Raw genomic sequence first — 19,487 nt, 5'->3', positions numbered from 1 at the left:
CCTCTTATTCACTCTGATTCCTGGACCCTCCATGTTTGTCTTTTATTTTATTCTTCCATAGGATGTGGATATTGCTGGAACTATTGAATTATCATCCCGGCAACCAAAGTTAGCCATTTGTTGCCCATCCCTGATTGACCTTAATCTGAGGGGCCCTGCTCAACATTTTAGAGTTCAGTGAAGGGTCAGCGACGTTGCTGCAGGTTTGGAGACATCCACAGACCAGACCAGCTAAGGGCAGGAGTTTTCCTTTTGAAATTACATTAGTGAAGCAAATGGATTTGTTTTCCAACTGATGAGAATGTGGTCACCATAACTGAGATTCGTTTTATATTCCAGATTAATCCATTGAATGGCCTAGACCATCACGCAAGCCAACCTCCCCATCCATGGACACCACCTACATTTCTTGTTGCTGTGGAAAGGCAGCCAACATCATCAAAGACCCCTCCCAACTTCTTCCATCAGGCTTAACATACAAAAACTTAAACACACGTACCAACAGGTTCAAGAACATCTTCTTCCCCGCTGGTATTAGACTGATGAATGGACCTCTCAAATTTCAAAACTAATGTTGCTCTTGCTTTTGTGCACCTCCTTTTGTGCATAACCTTGCTCTGTGTAAGCACTCTATGATCTTTATGTCCTTGTATGTTATGATCTGTATTGCTCGCAAAACAAAACTTTTCACTGTACTTAGGTACACGTGACAATAGTAAAAAGAAATCAAAATTGAATTTAATTTCCACCAACTACTATGACAGGATTCGAACACATGTCTCCAAAATGGTAGTCTGGGCCTCTGTATTACTTGGTTAATAATGTTGAAACTATACTCCCATCTCCCAATGAAACTCAACATCACATCCACTCTTGTTGTCTCTGAGGTCTGGCCTAATTCTGGCATACTATTTCCACTCTACCAATCAAAGGAAAAGATTGTTTTATTATTTTGCTTAAAATTCAAATGTCTTACCTATCTACATCCTCCTTCAAAAGAGCTGGGAGCTCGCTGGATGTGTGTTCCATTCAGGGCTCTTCCATTCAAAATGTCTCAAAAGGGTGGATGTCCACAGCCAAGCGGCCACGCACATTCTTCTCACTGTGACCGACCACCCTTGTGTCTCAGTCTTGCGACAGAATTCCCACCTGCTGACACAGCCCAGTCGGAATGGCGAGCAATGAAATCCTTCAGAAGGACAGCAAAACACAGACTGTTACCAACATGTTAAATTCTGGTTGTAGAGAGAACACCATTGATGCCGAACAATTCTCTTAACTTCAAATATCTCAACTCCCGCCACCTCCACCATTTTTCATGCCAATGATTACATCTCATACTGTTCTGTTGATGCTTGACATTCTCTGACCATCACCTATCCACTCCACCCTCCTCTCTGACCTATAACCTTCATCCCCACCCCCATTCACCCATTGTACTCTTTGCTACCTTCCCGCACCCTCCTCCCTGACCTATCACCTTCATCCCCACCCCCACTCACCTATTGTACACTATGCTACTTCTTCCCCACCCCCACCCTCCTCTCATTTATCTCTCCACCCTTCAGGCACTCTGCCTGTATTCCTGATGAAGGGCTTTTGCCCGAAACCTCGATTTTCCTGCTCCTCGGATGCTGCCTGAACTGCTGTGCTTTTCCAGCACCACCCTAATCCAGAATCTAGTTTCCAGCATCTGCAGTCATTGTTTTTACCATTGCTACTGGTTGCAATCCCAAGTTACTGACTCCATCCATCTCCTTGGCAACTATGTGAGGGGCATGAATAGTGTAAATAGACAAGGTCTTTTCCCTGGGGTAGGGGAGTCCAGAACTAGAGGGCGTAGGTTTAAGACGAGAGGGGAAAGATTTAAAAGGGACCTAAGGGGCAACTCTTTCATGTAAAGGGTGGTGCGTGCATGGAATGGACTGCTAAAGGAAGTGGTGAAGACTGGTAGAATTACAATGTTTAAAAGGCATCTGGATGGGTATATGAATAGGAAAGTTTTAGCGGGATATGGGCCAAGTGCTGGCAAATGGGACTAGATTAAGTTAGGATTTCTGGTCAGCATAGACAAGTTGGACCAAAGGGCTTGCTTCCGTGCTATACATCTCTATGACTCTAAACTAGACTATCTGTCACCTCAGTGCTCTTTTTGATCCCAAAGTGGGTTTCTCACTACATACTGGCACTGTCATGAAGACTTCCACAGCATCGTTTGAATCCATTTTTGCCTCACTGCACCTGCTGCTGACACTCTCGGCTGTGCCTTTGTGATCTCCAGACTTCACGATTCCGACGGACCCCCAACTAGCCTGCTACCTTCTCTTCCCAATAAATCTCAGGTCATCCCAAACACGGATTCTGTCCAAGTCCTGGACATCTATCACCCCAGACTTGTTAATCTACACTGGCTCCTAATCAAGCAACGTGTCAGGTTTAAGAAAACATCACCCCATTTTCAAAATCACAAAATTAACTAAAGTCAGAGCATTGAGTTATCATAAAGCCCAAAGACTGAGTTAGTTTTTGTTCCATTCCATCTGAGTCAACTGTCCTACCCATGGTCTCACAGATTAACTGAAGAGATAAGAGCAGAAAATGTTAGAGAATCTGAGCAGCACGGGCAGTTTCTGTGGAAAAAGAAGAAGAGTTAACGTTCTTTGACGAGTCTTTGATTCTGAAGAATAGTCTTTGGATTTGAAATGTGAACTCTGTTTCTCTTTGCACGGATGCTGCCAGACCTACTGAGTCTCTCCAACATTTCCTGTTTTTATTTCAGATTCCCAGCATCCTTGGTATTTTGCTTTTAGATAAATGAAGAGACGTGTGGATGCTGTGATATCACATAAATAGTTCCAAAGGTTGGTCATACTGCTGCATTGGATTATATATCAAACAAAAGGAACCTTATCCAATAAGAGGAGTCAGTGGCCTCCGATTCTGATTTCTCCTTTTTCCACTTCTCTCCATGCACACTTACAAAATCCCGATCACAGAATACTGGCCACAAAAATTCACATGATGATGACACAACTTACAAATCAATCTCCATTTAGTCTAAGGCAATAAAGTGGTTAGCACTGCTACCCCACAGCGCCAGGGACCCAGGTTCAGTTCCAGCCTCGGGTGACTATCTGTGTGAAGTTTGCACATTCTACCCGTGTCTGCGTGGGTTTCCTCTGGGTGATCTAGTCTCCTCCCACGGTCCAAAGATCTGCAGGTTAGGTGAATTTGCTGTGCTAAATTGTCCATAAGGTCCAGGCAGGCTAGGTGGATTAACCATGGGAAATATGGAGGTATGAGGATGGGGGTGCTAGGTCTGGGTGAGGTGCTCTTTGGAGGATTGGTGTAAAGCCATTGGGCCAAATGCCTGCTCCCACACTGCAGGGGTTCTATGAGTGTAAGCATTGAGGTTCTGGAGTCTGAATTCACAGGATCTCTCAACCTGCTGTAATACATTTGCCTTATAGGGGTAGGACCCATCCCACAATTCACATTACAATGTCATGAGAATAACTGGGCTGATGCAAGTTGCCCGATGCTCTGGCCATTTCAAAACTGGAAACAAAGTGCCCCCTTTTTTTGGGTGCGTGTGTCGGAGGGGAAGGAAGGAGCAGGGTGGAAGGTTTCTAAGGTTTTCAGTCGATGACTTTCATTTCCCAGGTGTACTTGTGCCAACCCATATGCCAGAGGCTGGTTTGAGGCTGATTTCTTAACTCCTGTCATCGACCACGAACTGCACCTGGTTCATTTCTCATCAGGTTTTTGTCACACAGCAGCAAGGGGAGGCACAATTGTTCCATGATAACGAGCGATCACACAGCACGAACGCTATCGTGGGACCATTTGACGAGATGGAAAGTGTCATGCTCCTGCACATTAACATTTGGGGGATAGAATTATGAAGCCATGGGAATCTATATACACAGCAACTGTCTCGTACAATATATTAACATTAATCATTGATGGGGAAAGAGAAGTCAAGCAAAGCCTTTAGCTGCTGTCATTTCTGTTTGGTGATTTTTGTGCTGCTATCAAATTCATCTCGTTTGTCCCAAATATCGCTGAGCCTCCTCCTCATCCGAAAAACTCTTAAGTCTCCCTGACCTGAGAGTGTAAGTTGGTGACACATTGATGGCATTACTGTGTTATAGCTAACTGAAGCTCAAGGATAACTCTCCTTTGAATTGACACTTTTACATATGAGAATCCGGCTGAGCCCAATGATGGCCCAACTTAAATGGAAGATCTGTGTTCACGACCTACTCTCACCTTCATAATGCAACTGATGTGCTATTAAACCTGAGCTGAAGCACACCACAGGAACCGAGCTTCCAGGCTGTGACCAATCTTCCATTTCAAAGCATTGGACGGCACAGTGGTACAGTGGTTAGTACTGCTGCCTCACAGCACCAGGGTCCCAGATTCGATTCCAGCCTTCAGTGACTGTCTGTGCAGAGTTTGCACATTCTCCCTGTCTCTGCGTGGGTTTCCTCTGGGTGCTCCGGTTTCCTCCCACGGTCCAAAGATATGCAGGTTAGGTAAATTGGCCATGCTAAATTTCCCATAGTTGTTGTGGTTCTGTTCGCTGAGCTGGGAATTTGTCTCGCAAACGTTTCGTCCCCTGTCTAGGTGACATCTTCAGTGCTTGGGAGCCTCCTGTGATGCGCTTCTGTGCTGTTTTCTCCGGTATTTATAGTGGCCTGTCTCTGCCGCTTCCGGTTGTCAGTTCTAGCTGTCCACTGTAGTGGCCGGTATATTGGGTCCAGGTCGATGTGTTTGTTGATAGAGTCTGTGAATGAGTGCCATGCCTCTAGGAATTCCCTGGCTGTTCTCTGTTTGGCTTGCCCTATAATGGTAGTGTTGTCCCAGTCGAATTCATGTTGCTTGTCGTCTGTGTGTGTGGCTACTAAGGATAGCTGGTCGTGTCGTTTCGTGGCTAGTTGGTGTTCGTGTATACGGATCGTTAACTGTCTTCCTGTTTGTCCGATGTAGTGTTTTCTGCAGTCCTTGCATGGGATTTTGTACACTACATAGTGTACCAATATACCGGCCACCGACAGCTCGAACTGACAACCGGAAGCGGCAGAGACAGGCCACTATAAATACCAGAGAAAACAGCACAGAAGCGCTTCACAGGAGGCTCCCAAGCACTGAAGATGTCACCTAGACAGGGGACGAAACGTTTGCAAGACAAATTCCCAGCTCGGCAAACAGAACCACAACAATGAGCACCCGAGCTACAAATCTTTTACCAAACTTTGATTTCCCATAGTGTTAGGTGCATTAGTCAGAGGTAAATGGGTCTGGGTGGGTTACTCTTTGAAAGGTCGGTCTGGTTGGGCCGAAGGGCCTGTTTCCACACTGTGGGGAATCTAATCTAATCTAAACACATATAAGGAACATTGAGATGACAACTGACACATCAAACTCTTCCTCCCTCAGACCATTTAATGTGAACTCCACTCAATTATTTAACCTTCTCAGTAGTACTTCACTGTAAGAAGGGAACATTTCTAAATCCAACAGGTGTGGCTTTCTCCTGATCATGGCCATTTAGACTTCACAATAAAAATTAAATCAATTTGTACATCACAGATAGAGACGGTATTACAAAGTGTTTGCACAGAACAGCAGCAACAGCACTCAGGGTCATAGTAGAAAGAATGAGTTGCTTCAAGGATAAAGTTAAAAATAACCTCAGTCAGTTCAATGGAAAATCCACATTACACGGACACAAAATATTCGCATTAGATGTCCCACAGATTATAATTAATGTCAATAAGGGGGAATGAGTGGTTAGTCTAGGGCTCATACATCTTTCATTTTTTTTACCCTAGAGTAACAGGAATGGAACACCAACTCTCAGACAAGATCTCCTTCATGATTGCGCAATGTGCTGCACTGCCAAACGTGCCTCCGTGTCTCCAAGTGCCTATTTAATGCTGAAATTAACAGAACAACAGGACAATGGGAGCAGGGTAGCGACCCAATACTATAAATGCACCTTGAAAAACAAGCTATGTTGTGAGAAATGTGGGCCGCCTGATCTGTCCATTAATATCATGAGTCATCACATAAAGAGACAATACTGAAAAAAGCCCTTTCAGCCCATAATGCCCGTGCTAGCCATTTGTTGATTATAAATGCTTCGCTTTATATGTTGGTTTTTTTGACAGGCTCAGATGGATTACAGTTTCAAAACTAACCAATCAACATCCATTTCTCAATGGAGGATTGTGACGTTTTAGATTATGGATACTACTGAGAGACGGGGGGAGGTGTGATGGGGGCAAGGTGGAATTCAGGAAGCTTACAGATTTTATTTGTGAAGGTGCAGAAGGAGGAGTCTTTTATTTGGACTCAAAATTAAACTGTGGCTTGTGGCCCTGACTAGTTAGGAGCCCCAACCTTCCCCCCCCATAAAACCTCAGGTTCATCTCCCAACAACAGTCGCGCCCCCCCTCCCGCATCCCTTACCTCAGCATAAGAGCTGCCTGCTGATACCCCCCTCCTCTCTGCCTGAACAACCACCAAAAACCAGAGCCTCTCTATAAGTCTTAGCTAGTCCATAGTCGATATGGTTTGTGCCTCAGGTTGGCAGAGTGGCCTACCAGCCAACTCTGGCATTCAGGGCAAGGCACAGAGTGATCACAGGGTTGGATAGGAATTTCCAGGAAGTTTTCCAGTCGTTCCCTAAATTGACCCGGTTTTTAACTCTGTTTTTAAATCTACCTGTAATTTCACCTTTTGGGATGGAGAGTCACTAAATTGCTGTGCACAAAGCATCGCAATTGTCAGGCCAGCTAATGTCGTAGTTGTGTGCCTGAACTGTCTGGGATGGCCTAGAAAGATCCACTATCACTGATCCTTCCTATTGCCATTGGTTTTAGTCACTGGTGCCAAGTGGGAAGGATACCCATACAAGTCTTCAGCACAAGATTCGCTTCATCTCAATAAACAGTTTATTGCATAACACTCGATGATTAATTGCATTACATCCAAGATACATATTCGTTGCTATGAGGCACAACTATTACGGTTAGGCTGTAGCACTAAAGTAACTGGGATTGACACCCTGGTACCCCCTCACCTCCTTCCAGGAATGACCCTTGATGTGCTGATAGATGGAGATCATTGTGTCTGATGTCAGTTAACCCTGTCAAGCGCTAACTGTCTCACAGTAATTAGGGACAGGCTGGGTGAAGCATAGAGTATCTGTATATCTTTCATTGCTCACATGTTTCTAAGTCAAATGACAAGATACTTCTAAAATAGCCACACGCCAGAGAAATGTCTCAATCCAGCGTTTTTGAAAAGCCCGCCTGTACCTGGCTAGACCAGAAGAGTTTCACCTTGAATAAATGTTACTCTGATCAACAGTCAGACTCAAACAATTTTATCATCTCAACATATTTTCCATTCTTTTAAATAGTACCAACATGAACAATCGAGTTCAATACCTAGCAATAACGAATAAGGGCTTGTCTGTCCTGATAAGAATCTGTAACAGCAGGTTTGGCTGGAGATGGTGATTAAAAGGAATTTGGAAGTCATTCATGAGTTTTATTCTAGGATAGGCTGTCCCGCTTGACAGAGTTGTAAAGCAACCATTCTACTTTTACCTTTTACTCAGTGCCTCTAATTAAAAGCAGATGTCAATTCAGGACAAATTCCTGGACAGCTATTCAGCTCTTCAAGAACCACAGCTCAGGAAAGATTCACCCATTTACTACATTCCCAACTGTATTCCCCTAAACTGTTAAGTTCCCAGTTGAGGAACGTCTTTAATCAGCTAGTCTCTTAGCTGATTGCAGTGAGGTCCATTTAAAAAGAATACCTTCCTTTCTCTCAGACCCAGATTAATTTATGCTTTAAAAAGGAGCCAATTTAACCAGTAAATAAAAAAAAACGAAAGAACCGAAGATGCTGTAAATCAGAGACAAAAATAGAGATTGCTGGAAAAGCTCAGCCGATCTGGCAGCACATGTGGAGAGAAATCAGACTTGACCTGAAACATTAACTCTGATTTCTCTCCATGGATGCTGCCAGACCTGCTGAGCTTTTCCAGCAATTTCTCTTTTTGTCTCTGATTTAGCCAGATTTTTTTGAATCAACAGACATTTATGTAAGTACATGAATAGGAAAGGTTTGGAGGGATATGGGCCAGGAGTGGGCAGGTGTGTCTAGTTTAGTTTATGATTATTTTTGACATGGACTGGTTGGGCTGAAGTTTCTGTTTCTGTGCTGTATGACTCTGCAGGAATGGAGGTAGACCATTCAGCCTCTCAAACCTGTTCCATTGGATCACTGCACAGTGTTCAGTATGGATGTATGTTGACAAACCCATGCTGGATGTTGTGGCTTGGACAGGGGTATTTCTGCTTATGGGGACCACATTCCCTTTGGTCCTTGCACTTCCCTTTTCATCACCGTCAGCTTCAGCAAACACTCAGAATCTCAACAAATCTCAGAGCATGTCTAACTAGCTCTGCAAGTCATTTGGTAAAGCTCACATTGTGAAAAAAGCAAACGCAGTATTCTTACCAACTGTGATGTCTGCTTGAAGCAATTCCCATTTTAAACCCAGACTCATTTCTGAATCCAGCATTGAATGTCCTTAATTTTAGAGTGACATGCGTTTCTCTGTTTCAAAATAAGTATTTTCCAGCTGACCGTACTCGCTTTGCATGTGGAAAACACACAGCAAAATTCTGCACAAGAAACATTAAAAATAAGGCGACATAAAATCACTTCAATACACTCTATGGTCCCACAGATTGGATACCAGCAAAGATGCACTGAGATGAACTCTGATATATAAACACATGGCCTAATGGCATTATTGCTGGAGTATTAATCCAGATACCCATATGATGTTCTGGGGCTCAAATCCTACCATGGCAGATTTGAATTTGAACTTAATAAAAAAAGAATGGAATGGTGACTGTGAATTGATTATTGGGGAAAAACCCAACTGGTTCACTTTAGTGAAGGAAACTGCCATCCCTACCTAGTCGGGCCTACATGTGACTCCAGACCCACAACAATGTGTTTGACTCTTAAGTGTGCTCTGGGCAGTTTCGGTTGGGTAATAAATGCTGGCCCAACCAGCGATGCCCTCATCTAGTGAACGAGTAATGAAAAACACATAGAAGCAATCACACACACATGTACACATATATCATGCCAGGGTGGCACGGTGGCGCAACAGTTCGCACTGCTGCCTCGCAGCACCAGGGACCCAGGTTTGATTCCAGCCTTGAGTGACTTTTTGTATGGAGTTTGCACGTTCTTCCTGTGTCTGTGTGGGTTTCCTCTGGGCGCTCCAGTTTCCTCCGACAGTCCAAAGATGTGCAGGGTTAGGTGAATTGGCCATGCTAAATTGCCCGTAGTGTTAGGTGGATTAGTCAGGGATGAATGTATGGGAATGGGTCTGGGTGGGCTTCTCTTCGGAGAGTCAGTGTGGACTTGTTGGGCCGAAGGGCCTGTTTCCACACTGTAAGAAATCTAATCTAATCGAATCTTACACAAACATAAATACACACACACAATTCACATTTCTAACATGAATCCTTTGATGGGATGTGAGATGACTGGTGTAAGTGTCATTTGTTACACATTCCTAATGACCCTTGAACGCAGTGGCTCACTAGGTCATTTCAGGTAAGAGTCACCACATACTTACCTGGAGGCATATGCAAAGCAGACAGGCAGGAGGCTGGAAGAACACAGCAAGCCAAGCAGCGTTGGGAGGTGGAGAAGTCGACATTTTGATTATAACCCTTCTTCAGTCCTTCCAACCTCCTGCCTGTCTACTTTGGATTCCAGCATCAGCAGTTTTTTTTCTCTTTGGAGGTATATGCAGGCCAGACCAGGTAAGGAGAGCAGACTCCTATCCTTTACTCGGTGAACTAAATGGATTTTTGCAACAATTGACAATAGCTTCACTATCACTGAGAATATTGTTCAACTGCAGGCTTTATTCAGCATTTAAATCCCACCAACTGCTAAAATGAGATTTGAACCCACATTCCCAGAACATCACCACAAACCACAAGAGCACTAGCCTAGTGACATTACCACTACACCACAATCTCTCTAAGCACATAAACACATACATACATATTCACACAGAAAAACACACATAGACACATTCACACAAACAAACACACAGGGTTGAAATAAATACAAAATACTGGAAATCTAAAATAAAAAACACAGAAATGCTAGAGAAATTCAGAAGGTCTGGCAGCACCTGTGGAGAGAGAAACCGAGTTAACATTTCAAATCCATAGACTCTGCCAAAGGAGTTCAGAAAATATCATACTGGAACTCAGAATGTTACCTCCGTTTCTCTCTGCACAAGTGCTGTCAGACTGGTCGAGTTTCTCTTTATTAGACATGGACTGAGTTTCCTGTTCAAGAATTAAAACCCAATGTTGAGTTGATTTGCCTGAATCTTGAATCTAGATGTGCATATGGTGGGAGCTTTGTTCAGAAGTCCATAAGATGTAGGAGCAGCATTCGGCCCATCGAGTCTGCTCTGCCATTCGATTGTGACTGATATGCTCCTCACCTCCATTTTCCTGCCTTCTCCCCATATCCCTTCAACCCATTCCCAATTAAAAATCTGTCTAACTCCTCCTTAAATTTACTCACTGTTCCAGCATCCTCCACACTTTGGGGTAGCGAATTCCACAGATTCACAGGCCTTTGGGAGAAGTAGTTGCTTCTAAACTCTGTTTAAGTTTGCTGCCCCTTATCCTAAGACTATGACCTTTTGACTTAGAATGCCCCACAAAAAGAAGCTTCCGCTCCACATCTATTTTATCCACACCTTCTATTATCTTGAATACCTCAATTTGATCTTCCCTTTTTCTTCTAAATTCCAGAGAGTACAGGCCCCTCTTCATAAGACAGACCTCTCATCTTTGGGGATCAATCTCGGGAATCTTTGGTGCGATGGTCCCAGAGGAGACCAAATAAAGAAGCTGTCTTTGAGCGGGTCACCCAGTTAAAGACAAAGTCTGACCTGAGGATGTGGGCATGAGAGTCTCCAAAGTGGGGGGTAGTGGGCACTGTCAATGCGGTAAACGGCTGAGGTGAATGGAGGTGAGGGTGGCACAGGTTGGAGGTGGCATACTGCTGGTTGACTGCCAGCTGTCTAGAGCAGAACACCCAGTGCCTCGGGGCGGAAGTCGCGCACTTAAGTGACTGAAGCTGTGCCTTCCCTTGCCACCTCTTCCTCTGGGGGTTCTGCCTGCACAGCAGCCTGGTTTTATTGCAGTAAAATCTTTAACTCTGGTGCATGGGTGGCTTAGTTCATCTCCAGGTAAAATCCAAGCCGCTGTGTTCATGTTGCAACAGTATTCCATTTCTGGCTGATTTTCCACACTTACATCACCAACAGTAGACAGCACCCAACACTTTATGGAAACTAGGAAATGACCTTGCCTTTTATAACCTTGAGGCATCTCAACGCACTTCACAGCCAACTAGGAATTTTGACATGTTCTCATTGATGTCTTAATCTCCTTTCAACGCAGCTGTTTTGAAAACTACAGCTGTTGGAATCTCATGAGATCTGGCTGTGTTATTTCATTAATTTATTGGATGAGAGCATCGTTGGGAAGGCCAGGGTTTATTGTCCATGTCTAATTGCCCTTGAGAAGGTGGTAGTGCACTGGCCTTCTTGAATCATTGGGTGCAGATACCCTAAGGGACATCCAGAATGTTAACCCAGCGATGCAGAAGGAAGAAAACTTAAATTACAGGGAGTAGTGTTTCCATGCATCTGCTGCTCTTATCCTTCTTGATGGCAGAGGTTGTGGGTTTGGAAGGTGCTGCTGAAGGAGCCTGTGCACGTTGCTGCAGAGTATATTGTACATGGTGCACACTGCTGCTACTGTAAATGTTTGAATTGTTGGAGTGTATTATACCTGAGTGGGAGAGGCAAGGTTTCTTTTCATTTTCTTCTCTCCTAACTTTGGCTGGTTTACAGATTCACAGATACCAAAAGGTCTCCACCAATTCATGTCAAATAGCCATGTGTGAGCCTAAACTGTGCTAGAGCCTATCTTCATGGAGAGAATAGTGTGGTGGAGGGGAACAAGACGTCAACCCTCTGAATCAACCTGGCTCTGTTCATGTGTACAACCTTGAGAAAGTCAACGGTCAGGAGTAGGAGCTGTGTCTGATCTTTTCACCCTTGCTTTACTAACAACTCCAGAGATGACAGCAGTGCCTCTTTCATGTCTCATTTGACATCAACTAACTCAAAAGGGAAACTTATGAAGTAAACTAATAGTCGCCTGGTCACACAGAACCTCAAGGAAGAGACACTCTATTCAAGTTTCTGTTCTTTCATTCATCTATGGAGATGCCTTGACAAGTTATGGTCTATTTGCCGACCAATCAGCCCTCTTTCTTCATGTGGCATAAATTGGTGTTCCCTTGGAGATTTACAAAGTTAAAAATCACACAACTCCAGGTTATAGTACGACAGGTTTATTTGGAAGTACCAACTTTCGGAGTGCTGCTCTTTCATCAGGTGGTTGTTCTTGACAACAAGAACAGCTATCTGATGAAGGAGGAGTGCTCCAAAAGCTAGTGCTTCCGAATAAACCTGTTAGACTGCAACCTGGTGTTGTGGGATTTTTAACTTTGTCCACCCAGCCCAACACAGGCTCCTCCAAACCTTGGAGGTTTGGTATTCTGGCGATTTTCTGTCCTGTCCAGGGCAAGACTAAAAGCTTCAATGGCATGTCGCTTTAGTTTAGAAAGATCAAATAAACTGCATTTCACCGTGGCTTCATGTGATCCAGCACATCTGAGCGAAAGCTGGGGGCCTCTCGCTGCTTGTCTCTTGCATCCTGAATCTAGCACAGACTGGGGGTCATGTGATAAGCCACAGTGTGAGTGGTGGGGAACTGTTTGGAAGGGAAAGGCTCTGATCTCCTCCGAGCCGTCTAGGAATGAGCAACTGCAACTTATGTGCAGTTCCTCGTGTCAGCTCAGTGTGTTACCCACCCTGTGCCTCTCCCTGGCCATTGTCCAGATCCAACTGCTTCAGGTTTTCTCAGAGCACTGGCATCGACAGCTAAGTGCACAGATTAGCCAGACTCGACTGTTTTTCTAGAGCTGCTTTCATGACCACCAAGCAATCAAAGACAGTTTGGGGGAAAGAAAATAATATTGAAGAAGAAAAAAAGTCTTCTAAAAAAAAGCTATAAACATTTCAGTTAACTGGCAGAAATCCAGTTGGTTCAACCGAGGTCATATTTAGAAATTCTCATTTTAACATATTTTAGATACTTGGAACCTCTTAAAACATTTTGAAAGGAAACTCTGTGTTATTTTTCAGAGTTACTCAGACGTATATTTCTTTCACTCGGTAAGTAATAGAAGGTTGGTACACCTGTAAGCTTGCATACACCTGTAAGCTTACGTGTATCTTTAGTTTGAATGTGTGTTCAGCTTGTGGAGAGGTTTGGAGGATATGACTGAGAAACGGTGGGGCGAGGGACTGAAAACAAGGTTGAGAATTCTGACCAGTGTTGAAAGGTTAGACCAAAATTGGGATGGTAGACTGCCTGTGAGAAGAATTTGAATGGATACAGGTTTGCTCGCTGAGCTGGAAGGTTCATTTTCAGACATTTCGTCACCAGACTAGGTAACACCTTCAGTGAGCGTCAAGTATGGTGACGAAACGTCTGAAAATGAACCTTCCAGCTTAGTGAGCAAACCTACATCAAGAACTTCAACCTGAGCTACAAATCTTCTCAAAACTTGCGAAGAGTTTTGAATGGATGACCAGGAGGGTGCAAAGGTGCTGGTTGTGGATGGACAACGGGGAAAGGAAGAAAAACAGAAAGGGAAAAACTGAGCGAGAGAATGTTGTTGTTCACTTGTCAAGAACAAATTATATCAGCACATTGCGAAGTAGGGGATGTCAGAATACAGAGATACTGGAAATCAAACACTAAACTTGGGAAAGATACAGCAAGCAGCAACAGAGCTAAAAGGAGTAAAGAGAAATGCATTGATTGCACAGAGGAAACACAGATAGAGGCACCGAAGTCTTTCAGTTTATCAGTTTATGGCACAACGTATTGTCAGTGTGTGATCTACTTTATGACCCACTCCAGTTCCATTGCTAATTGTTGTGTCCCAAAGTTTTACACGCCTGGAACATTTAGTTCTTGGGTGTGTTGAGGAATTGGTGTTAAAAAATGTTAATCTGAAGATCTTCACGCAGCTGGAGCAGAGAGTTCATACCACAAGGTGTACTCCTGTTAATTCAGTGATCAGGTGAGTGATCCCTCTCATTGAAGCAACAAAACACAAACACAAGTTTGAGATGCCCTGCAGGAAAGCTTGTCTTCAATAGTAAACTCTGCTTGCTAAGCATGTCAGGAAAAATCTACTCAACATTACACAATCTGCACATTCCCTATCTCCTCACACCAGTTATTAGAGGCAATGACTCTCTGTCCTTACAGGAGGGTGTAACTGAGGATAAGGGCAAAAATGAAAGTGCGGAACTGTTGCAAGGAGTTCCTCCATCTTCTTCCAGATCACCTCATTTCATTTTGCAATATAAGTTTAACCAGAAGGTGGCAGGTATGCATCCTTGTACAGAGGTTGGAAGCTGTTCCAGAAATTCCCCATTGAGTGCTTTACTTTTGCAGTTTTGTACTAACCCATTATTCAGGTTCACCCCGTGCAGCTGCCGTTTCTCAGGTGTAAAAAAAAATCTTGTATCTCTTCCTATTTTACCTGCATACACACAGAACTGGAAAACCAGCAGACTGAACGCTATTCCAAAATGTTGACAGCTCCAAACTGGCCCTTGCTTCAACATCCTGTCCAATAGACAGCACCTTCCTCAGTTATGCAGAACTCTCACAGTAATGCAGCACTCCCTCAGTAATGCAGAACTCTGACAGTAATGCAGCACTCCCTCAGTAATGCAGAACTCTCTTAGTAATGCAGAACTCTCAGTAATGCAGCATCCCCTTATTAATGCAGCGCTTCCTCAGCCATGCAACATTCCCTCAGTAATGCAGAACTCTCTTAGTAATGCAGCACTCCCTCAGTAATGCGACACTTGCTCAACAATGCAGAACTCTCCCAGTAATGCAGCATTCCCTCAGTAATGCAGAACTCCCTCAAAAATGCAGAACTCCTTCCATAATGCAGAATTCTCTCAGTAATGCATAATTTCATCAGTAATGCGGGAGAGTGTTAATCTAGTATTCAGCATTCAAGTTCTGGAGAAGGATTTGAAACCATATCCTTTTGAGTGACAGTCCTACCAACTAAATCGCAGCTGACATCAACAGACTTGCATTGACTAAGAAGGAAGAATTATAGTCTTATGCTCTCCTTTAAAGGAGAGTTCATAAAGCTGTCTCTTTCACCTTCCACCTCTCCCCAACATATCACTGTTGCTTTTTTCCTGGATCCTGTGAATGGAGGTAACACTGAGAAGGCCACATTTACTTCCCATCTCTGTGAACATTTAGATCACCGCGTAGCACGCTGTCAAATCATGTGAGTGCAACAGGTTTCACCCCTGAAGAGCATTAATTAATCAGGTGGGTTCTTTCCCGATTGTATAATATAAGTAAGGTACTGCGGATGCTGGAGATCTGAAATAAATACTGAAAGTGCTGGAGAAACTCATCAGGTCTGGCAGTATCTGTGGAGACAGAAACAGACTTAATGTTTTGAGTCCAATATAGCTCTTCTGTGGATTTTAGGCCCCAACATTCCCACCTTCACTTCTGAAGAAGAGTCATACCTGACCTGTAACATTAACTATTTCTCTCTCTTCACAGATGCTCCCAGACCTGCACAGCCCACAAACCAATAATTTTAACAAATTTGATTTCACCAACTTGCGATGTGTGGGATTTGAACTCTCGGCCTCGTGGGTCGCTTGGCCAGTACTGTAAACACTCAGCTCACACAGCCCTATGTCAACGGCCAAAGATTTTCTTTCATAGATTGGATAAGCAGCAGTTGGTGGGGTTTGTCTCTAGGCAACAGATAACTGTGGTGAGCATGCATTCACAAGTCTGTATTCCCCGCCTAAGACCACCTTAAACTATCAGTTAGTGGTTTTCAACCATGAAGGCCTTTTCTTAAAATTGTACTGTAATCTTTGATGTACTTAAGGAATACCATCTGGTTCAACGTTAGAATTTTCAAAACACATCCAGGGAATATTAAGAAATACTGCACCAATTCTACGATCTTTCTGAAGTAATATTTTGGGCTGTTTCACGTTGCCAATGTCTGCAGAATCTTAATTGTGGAGAAGACAGTGTTTGTTTGGAAAGCTGCCAGGGACAGTCTGTACAGAGAGGTTTCGGGCTTGCTATTATAAATGCAAGCATATGAATGAAATTTGAAGCTCAAAAACAATAAGTAGAAAAAAGAGGCTTTCGTAATGCAGGAGGCTGTATTACCGGAATTGGAAATACTAGCCCTCATTTATTTGGTCAAACTCTGCTTATTTTGATTTGAATAGGAGTTCCATTTTTAATGCCACCTCCCCAGTCCAGTAATCCAGAGTCCAGTAACACAAACTGTCTGGAAATATTTTGAGCAGACCCTACATTTACTACTCAACTGCTTGGGCAGCACAGCATTGGAGATATGGGTTTCGCTGATCTCTGGCCTGAAGGTAGAAAATGGTGCGTGATAGGCTAATACCGTGACGGTGCAACTGGGAGAAAATCAATGCAAAATTACAAAGATTTCTCTCTGTTTCTGTATCTATCTCTTATTATCAGTCAGTTTCTCTATTTCTTTCTCTCATTTGACTTTATATACAGGGGCCTACATCTTGTGGGAACCTCTGTACGTGAAACCTTCAGTCTCTCCATGTCCTTTTCGTCTAACCACCGAGTAGACCCTCTCAGTCCATGATCATCACCTTTCCATAGCTTTAGAAGCAGAAGCTGTCACAGTCTTAACATCAAATTCCTTAAGCTGTCCAATGCCCAGGTGGAGAGCAAAGGTAACTCCAGGATCTTGCCTTCAAACCTGAATTAGGCGCAAGATGTTAACCTGTGCTCCAAGGTTTGGTCACGGTTTCCATGACTGCAGCCAGGTGAGGTTTTGAGGGGTCACTTGTGTGCCAGGTGGCCGTGTTGGATGTGTTCAGTCCCTGTTTTATTGTTGGTTGTGCACATTGTCACTTCTCACTGGGATAAGCCCCACTATTCACAAAGTTTTTATCAAAAAATGCAAAATTGGTCCTTATTAACATTTGGAGACTTGTGTCAAAACTGGGACAGCTATCTCACAGACCAGTCAAACAACAGCCCCTGACATAGGCATACTGACAGAGTCATACCTTGCAGATAGTATCCCAGGCACAACTATCAGTATCCCTTGGCAGGTTGCTCTCACTGGTAGGTTGGCCCCTCCAAAGACAGAGGCGCAGAGATGGGAGGTTGTTGGCCCTGGAATCTTCACCATTGATTCCTGACCCCATGAAGTCTCATAGCAATAGGCCAAACACAGGCAAGGAAAACTCCTGCTGATCACCATGTACTGCCCCCATCACCTCAGCTGAGGAATCAGAATGCCTCCATGTTGAACACTAATTGGAGGAAGTACTGAGGGTGGCAAGGACATAAAATATACTCTGGGTGAGGGACTTCAATGTCTATCACCAAGAATGGTTAGTAGCATCATTTCTGATTAACTGCAGCTGAGTCCTGAAGGACTGGGCCTATGGCAGTCAGTGTAATAATCTACTTGACCTTATTCTCTCATCAGTCTTTCTGTCACAGATCCATCTGTCTATGATAGCCTTGGTCGTAGTGTCCACTGCACGGTCCTTGTTGGGAGTGAGTCCTGTCTTTACATTGAGGGTACTCTCCAATATACTGGATGGCACCACCGCTGTGCTGAATGGAATATATTTTGTACAGAGCTAGCAACTCATGAGGCCCCGTGGGCCAGCAGCAGCAGCAGCAGAATTGTATTCCAGCACAGTCAGTAACCAAATGGGCCAGGGACTGATGACAAAGACCATGGTTAGTGCCGTATGGAAGAGAGGTGGGAAAGAGGGAGCCAGTCCATGTGTCACTGAAGGAGGAAGGATTCCCTGCAATAGAGGTAATGCCAAGGAAGAAAGTGAGGACTGCAGATGCTGGAGATCAGAGCTGAAAATGTGTTGCTGGAAAAGCACAGCAGGTCAGGCAGCATCCAAGCAGCAGGAGAATCGACGTTTCGGGCATCAGCCCTTCTTCAGGCATAAGGAAAGTGTGTCTAGCAGGCTAAGATAAAAGGCAAGGAGGAGGGACTTGGGGGAGAGGCGTTGGGAATGCGATAGGTGGAAGGAGGTTAAGGTGAGGGTGATAGGCCGGAGTGGGGGTGGGGGCGGAGAGGTCAGGAAGAAGATTGCAGGTTAGGAAGGTGGTGCTGAGTTCGAGGGTTGGGACTGAGACAAGGTGAGGGGAGGGGAAATGAGGAAACTGGAGAAATCTGAGTTCATCCCTTGTGGTTGGAGGGTTCCTAGGCGTAATGCCAAGGGACACACTCTCAGGTAGCTTAATGTCTTATCAGAGCACAACAATATTTGGAGCCTCATACTGTTGTAGCACGTCTGGAGGCTGGAATGCCCGATGCCAAAATATTCCTTTAAATTTCTCAAAAGCTGCAAACAGCATTCCCCATTAGCAGCTGTCAGCCGATATTGATGCTGCAACAGGCATTGGAGGCAGAGGACCATAACAGCAATTACTGCCAGTGAGTTTTTGTAAAGATTTGTAGCTGAGGTTGAGGATCTGGATGTGCCCATTTGCAACCCTCAGTGCTTGCTAAAACACCGGAGTAGATGTCCGTTGTAGTCTTGCTGTGCTTTTTGAGGCACCTACAAGTGGTACCACATAGCCACACTGTCAGCTATGCCTTGATCACCCACTCTCCACCCCACCACCAAGAAAACTCCTATGTGGAATGGAACACCGCACAGCAACCCATGGGGGAATCACCTTTATTGACAACGATGATATGGAGGTGCCAGTGTTGGACTGGGGTGGACAAAGTTAAAAAATCAGGTTATAGTTCAACAGGTTTATTTGGAAGCACTAGCTTTCGGAGTGCCACTCCTTCTTCAGGTAACAAGTGGGGCTGGTTTGTGAGACACAGAATTTATAGCAAAAGATTGCAGTGTCATGCAATTAAAACAATATATTGAACAAACCTAGATTACTGTTAAGTCCTTCCTCTTTTAGAATGGGTTGTAGATTTTGGTTCATTAATATGTTTCTTTTAAGTCACATTCTTGAGATAAAAGCACACAACCTGCTGGCAGTCAATCCATATAACATTTTATAAATTCCCAATTTGGAAACAGAACCAGCCTGACTCAAGATTGGGTTACAGACAGACTCTAACCTCACACCTTTAATACATTGTCTGAGCTGACATACCACCTTTTTTATAAAACTTTAAGTTAT

The 19,487-nt window shown here is 44.0% G+C and overlaps 1 protein-coding gene across 4 annotated transcripts in view; it reads right to left on the bottom strand.

Moving 5' to 3' along the window:
- The window catches only part of LOC140465746 (thyroid hormone receptor alpha-like), a 360,010-nt gene that overhangs the window by 152,789 nt on the left and 187,734 nt on the right, over window positions 1-19,487 (bottom strand). For all 4 annotated transcript variants that reach the window (XM_072561447.1, XM_072561443.1, XM_072561446.1 and 1 more), the window contains one exon: window positions 977-1,189. In XM_072561447.1, the coding sequence (XP_072417548.1) occupies window positions 977-1,029 (53 nt within the window). In that variant the 5' untranslated portion in view covers window positions 1,030-1,189. The remainder of the gene's footprint in view (window positions 1-976; window positions 1,190-19,487) is intronic.

This window comes from Chiloscyllium punctatum, chromosome 42 (assembly GCF_047496795.1).
Source record: "Chiloscyllium punctatum isolate Juve2018m chromosome 42, sChiPun1.3, whole genome shotgun sequence".
Lineage (NCBI taxonomy): Eukaryota > Metazoa > Chordata > Chondrichthyes > Orectolobiformes > Hemiscylliidae > Chiloscyllium > Chiloscyllium punctatum.
This window is presented reverse-complemented; position numbering and strand designations above follow the sequence as displayed.